The sequence below is a fragment of the Spermophilus citellus genome (assembly GCF_964194105.1).
Source record: "Spermophilus citellus genome assembly, chromosome: 14".
NCBI classification, from domain to species: Eukaryota; Metazoa; Chordata; class Mammalia; order Rodentia; family Sciuridae; genus Spermophilus; species Spermophilus citellus.
In genome coordinates this window covers 67,000,541-67,006,540 of record NC_138194.1, presented here as the reverse complement: position 1 = coordinate 67,006,540, position 6,000 = coordinate 67,000,541, and the positions used below count along the sequence as shown (strand labels likewise).

At 44.5% G+C, this 6,000-nt stretch overlaps 1 protein-coding gene across 1 annotated transcript in view; it reads left to right on the top strand.

Annotated features, from left to right (window-relative positions):
- The first annotated feature begins 2,903 nt into the window (after positions 1–2,903).
- NIPAL2 (NIPA like domain containing 2) overlaps positions 2,904–6,000 on the top strand; it is a 79,688-nt gene continuing 76,591 nt past the window's right edge. The window contains exon 1 of the mRNA XM_081266717.1: positions 2,904–3,266. Within this exon, the coding sequence (XP_081122843.1) occupies positions 3,132–3,266 (135 nt within the window). The 5' untranslated portion in view covers positions 2,904–3,131. The remainder of the gene's footprint in view (positions 3,267–6,000) is intronic.

The following is a 6,000-nucleotide window of genomic DNA, read 5'->3' as shown; positions in this document are numbered from 1 at the left end:
TGATTCTTGCCAAAGATAATAATTAAAAAAAAAAAAAAAAGAGTTTCTTTTATGTTGCAAGTGGAAGATTCCAAGCAAGGCTGGCAAATGTAATCCTGTTCTCCAAGTTCATGGTGAAGTCCCTCTTCAAATGATGTGGTACCAGAATAGAATTCTTTGAATTAATCAAGGAAGACAGACCTCCAGGTTGAGGCACTGAAGACAGGAGGTTGATCAAACACTTTTGGCATCCTGTAAAGTGAACAGGATATCCCCTGCAGAACCTTGCAAAAGGCAGAGGCCACCACAAAGCACAGAACAGTCTCCACAGCTCCGCCTACACAGCTGGGACCAAAATAGTTCACACCGCATTCCTGCCGCCTCCTTGTGAACTGTGTGGGAAGGCACTCTGGGCACGATTTCTTCATTGAAACCACCCACATACACTGGGACAGCAGCAGCAATGGCAATGGCATCTTGGAATCCGTTGAAAAACGTGTCGTAGGCTGTACAATCACATCTTTCTGCAGCGAATACTTTCTTTCCAAATTAGAGGCTTTAAACAAATATAAAGATACTGAAAATTATTTTTTTAAGTTAAAAATAAAGTGAGAACGAGTTGAGTGGAGCAGAGAATAGGGGCCGGATCATAAAGGGTCTCACGCTAGGTTTAAAATGTGAACTTTATTGTGTCAAAGTTGAGAATGTGAGGCATTTTAAACTGGAAAGGAACACAATCTGTTTAGTGTTTTGCTTGTTAGAGACGGCAAGACTACTAACCTGGCTGATAGAAAATACTTTAAAAAAAAGTGATCATGCCAGGATCTGCTGGTTCCCTCTGCCATCCCCAGTCTACCTTGTTATTCCTGGCTGGCAAAGCTCACCTCCTACTCTCAAGGCTGGAAAAGCCCAAGAATCACTCTCCCAGTCTCCTTGCAGTATGATACAAGCAAGTGATGCGTTCTGGCCAATGGGATCTGGGGGTGGGGCAGCTTCGGGGGTGGTTCTGGAGAAAGTTTTCCTTTTTAAAAGAACCAGGCCGATGTCTAAAAGCTCTACAGGGCAGAAAAATCCAGTGGCAACGTCATAGAACCATATAGAGAAACATTCCCTTTAAGATAACAGATGCTTATGGCTTAAGCCGCTTTGATTTAGATCTTCTGTTACTTGCACTCTATGGCATAGGAAGAGAAAGAAGCATTTAATAAAGTCACCAAGATGAATTAATATGATGTTATTTTTAAAAAAATACAACTTTTCCTTCAGATATTTATTTTAAATAAATTGGCCTCTTTAAGTTAGGAAGAGTTAACCATCATCATTAACTGTTCACAGAACATTTTGGTTGCTCAAGCAAGAAACTACACAACTTCTGAGATGATTCGTCTTATTTTTTTTCTGTATCTGAAAAGATTGCTTTTCATTTTCTTCTCTTATTTGCTCATTTCCCTTAAGAAATAGTCAGGAGGGCAGCGGGGAGGCACACTCATGCATTGCTGGTGGGACTGCAAATTGGTGTAACCAATCTGGAAAGAAGTATGGAGATTCCTTTAAAAAACTTGGACGGGAACCACCAATTGACCCAGCTATCTCACTCCTTGATCTATACCCAAAGGACTTAAAAACAGCATACTACACTGACAACCACATCGATGGTTTCAGCAGCACAATCCACAATAGCCAAACTGTGGAACAAACTTAGATGCCCTTCAATAGATAAATGGTTAAAGAAACTGTGGTATATATACACAATGGAATATTACTCAGCAATGAAAGAGAATGAAATTTTGGCATTTGCAGGTGAATGGATGGAGTTGGAGAATATCATGCTAAGCAAAGTCAGCCAATCCCCAAACATCAAAGGCTGAATGTTTTCTCTGATAAATGGATGCTAATCCATAATGGAGGTGGGGTGCATAAGATGAGTGGAGGAACTTTGGGCAAAGGGGAGGAAGATGAGGGGAGGAAGCAAGGGGATAAGATAGTGGAAGGAGACAGACATCATTATCCTAGGTACATGTATGATTGCACGAATGGTTCGACCCTACTTGGTGAACAGAGAAGTGAAAACTTGTGCTCTGTGTACAATGAATCCAAGAGCATTCTGCTGTCATGTATAACTGATTAAACCAAAAAAAAAAAAAAAAAAAAAGTAGGATCTTCACTATTCCCTGCTAGGCAGCAATTCTCTTTTCTCCAAGGTCTCTTTCATGAAAGAGCACATTATTTAAGCACATTATTTAGGAAGAATCTCAGCATTGTGTAAGTGAAAGAATTCCAAGTCCCAGCGCTTCAGGCAACAATATAAAAGCATGTTATTCTTAAAGTGCGAGATACCTTACTGATCATTGTAGTAATACAATTTGAAAACAGGTAAAACCAGAACATCTGGTTAGAGCTCTTAGCAGCATTCATTTCTCATTTCACATTTCTCTCCTGTCCTAAAATTTTATAAGCAGTAGCTGGCAACTCTTCAGCCATTCCTTCTGGTCCTTTCTGAAGGAAACCCCATTCAGTCATCAAATACACGTTGGGATCCTCCAGCTACCACTGGGGATTCCGTCCTTCATTCCAGGAACAGTTAGTAAGCATCTCTGAAGCGCTGGCACCAAGATTATTTGCTGGGATCTTTATTCGCACATCGTTCACAGTATTTGGGGGAACTCTTGACTCTTCCATATGCAAACAATTTTAAATCCAAATGTGAGGATCTCTGCACACGTAACAGAGAGCTGAAATTGCCCGGTACAGTCCGGCGAAGGTAGCTCTTTGGGTTATTAGCCAATGGTTCCTTGCTCTTCCATTCACTAGGACAGAGATTTGCGGGAGGGCATTGGAGACCGTCTACTTCTCGCCCCGACAGGGGTGGGCAGCGGGCGCGGACTGGCCTGGGCTCTGCCCGGCAGCGTGGCGCTGGCCCCGGGGGCTGGAGGCCGCAGAGCGCGGGGCTCCGGCGGGGCGCGGGAGGCGGCGGCCGCGCGGGGCAGGGCTGGCGGAAGGGCGCCGCACCTGCCGCGCGCGGGGGCGGGAGCCAGGTGGCCGGCGCGTCCGCCTCGCAGGGCCACCGGGCAGGAAGTGGCTTCGGAGCGGCCTGCTGGCGGGGCGGCCCCGCGGGGAGACGGCCGCAGCCCGAGCGCCAGGAGCGAGACCTAATGGCGGCGCTGGCGCCCGCGGGCCCCGGGGACGCCGCCTCGGCCGCCCTGGACAAGCTGTCCCGCAACTTCACGTACTGGGCGCCGGACGCGGGCAATGGCTCGCTGTCGGGCGAGTGGTACCGCAGGAACCAGGTAAGGGCCGCCGCCCGCACCGCCCGGGGGGACCTGGGCGGGGCCGCGGCGCCCGCCATCCGCGCGCAGGCCGGCGGGGACTGCGGGCGCCCTCCTGCCCAGTCTCTGAGCGACGCCAGCTGTGCCAGTGGGGAGAGCTGACACGCCGCGATGCCACACCTGACTTGACTGCCTCTCATTTGGCAGAGAGGGGGACCCCCAGGCTTCTGGACGCCCAGTATGTGGCCTTGACCTCTGCGGCCCATTGCAGGGCCTCGGGTCCCCAGCCCGAGTGCACAGCCTGCTCCCAGAAGGAGACCCAGAGTGTGGGTGAATCTTCACTCGTTTTCACCCCAGGACCCTTGTACAGTTAAAAAAAAAAAAAAAAAAAAAAAAGAACATCGGGTTCTTAGAAGTAGGAAACTCATTAAGAGCATCCGAATGTCACCTCTACGCAGATGTTCTGGTGATGTGTCCCCAAGTGCCTAGTGCTTCCATTTCCATGTGAGGAACACTGATATTCTCAGGTCGTAGTTGCATGGCTCTTTCATTCTTCATCAACGACCCTTTGGGAAACATCAGCATAAACAACGCACTTAACAATACCAAAGGGGATTGGGCCTGCCTTTTTTTTTTTTTTTTTTTTTTTTGGTTAGGTCTAAAGTTAAAAAAAAAAAAAAAAAAGAAAAAGAAAGAAAGAAAGAACGCAATCTCTGGTGAGCCGTGCCTCTTGCAGCGTTTATATTCTTTTCCGTGGGCACAAGTGAGCTTGATGTAGTGGTTTCCAAGCTTCCTCTTGTTTTCCTAAGTGCTGCTTTGTTCTTATTCTTTAACAAAAACATGAATCTTTTTATTTTACAAATTTTAACCATTAAATATTTGTTGTTATTGGAGTCAGTGTGGGATTTTAACCAATATCAAAGGTCCAGGTTCCTTTTATGCTTGAACAGTGTCTTGGATGTTTGTTTCTAAAGTCAGATGATAATTTATTTATATAAAGATAAATACGCGTGTCCACGTTATAGGTTTTCAACAGATGGAAGAGTATTGTTTCAAGTCTACTTTGCCACAAGAGAGATTAAAATGGGAAATCTCAGGGGACTGAAGACTTATTCTGCCCCCACCCCTTCCTTTTACCCACAGGAGTTACAAGGAAAAGAATCACTTTTATGGAAACTTCTTGCACTATATCTTTTATACTATGCTTATACTAGAAGCATTTCCACTGAAAGTTTAGGAATGAATTGCCCACTCTTGGTAAAGAAATTAGAGGTTTAATAGATGTGACCTACCATGGCATCATCCAGAGCAGAAGAAAACATTGTTTTCACAGTGGAACCATCTGCAGTCGTTAGTTTTCTTTAACATTTCCTGGAATTCTTGATTGTCTTGGCTTCTGTTACTTGAACACAGATTGTCATGTGACATTAAATGTGAGGCAGATAATGTTTTCAAAGCTTAACTTGCCTTTGACAGTTCATATTTGTACATGATAGAAGGGGTGTGACCTCTATATGCTAAATGAAATTACCAAGCTTATATCTAAACTGTTGTTGATTTGAAATAAGACTGTATCAGCTTTTTCCATTCTTGTGCAAATTTTGACTGTCTTAGATCACTGTAGTATTTTTTTTTCCTTTCAGTAATTGCTGAAAGGATAATTACTTTCATGTTAAGCAAGAGTAAAAATTGATTTTTAAAAATCCATTCAACACACATTTTATTGAGTGCCCCTACTGTTAGCCAGGCCAGTAAAAATTAAATGGAGTCCAATTTTTCTTTCTTTTCCTTTTTGACACTAACTGATTAGAGATGACTGAACATGGGTGCAGCTCCAGAATAACAAAGTGTGAGACACAAATTTCTGACGCTGGCCATCACAATAAGCCTTGGTTGCTGGCTAGCCAAGATTTAGTGCTCCTTGTTAGGGTTCATTGATTTTATCAAATCTGAAATATTTGCACAGTATCTATTTGCTGATAGTCCAGCTTTCTGTACCTTTCACAGTGATTACCATCAGATCTGCTTAATTAATCTTACTCTATTGAGAAAGACTGATTCCCCATGAAATGCCTGCATGTGGCACATGGCTATTTAACAGTAGCTGCTTAGAAACAATGTTGTCCAAGGCAGAAACATGAGTGCTTCTAGAGGAGGAAATCTCAAAGCATGTAGAAAGTGCTAACTCACAAAGATGTCTTGGGAAGCCAGGCAGGTGAAGTAGTCATCCTTTTGCATGCAAGAGCCTGTCTACTTGGTAAAAACCCTGCTATAGAAGCATGGATGTGACACAGTTCTGCACAGTTGGATCCACAAGTTTTCAGTACAAAAGGACAGTGTTCCTAAGATGTTTATTGAACTCACTGTGCTGTACAAAGTACTGTGGGGTTATTCGCTATAGTTCAAGATCCAAAACTTTCCTTCCATGAATGTTGTTAGGTGTTTGGGAAGATGTAAATAACTCCAAGACAAAGAGTATGTGGTGGCATATGTAAATGATATGAAGTCCTGCAGCAGGGGCCATTCTGGATGTGTTCATGGAGAGTGGTGTTGGAGCTAAAGGCAAGGCAGGGTTTTGTGATAGGAATGCACAAGTGGAGAAAGCCTAGAGACCAAGGAGTGGGCCCTGGTGACCTGGGCAGGTGCCTTTCTGTGCATTTTCATATGTAAAGGACAATTCGTTGGTTGTTGTGGCTGCAGCGGAAGACAGGAATGGACTGCAAGGTTGAAGTAGGGCTTGGGACCTTGGCTGTGG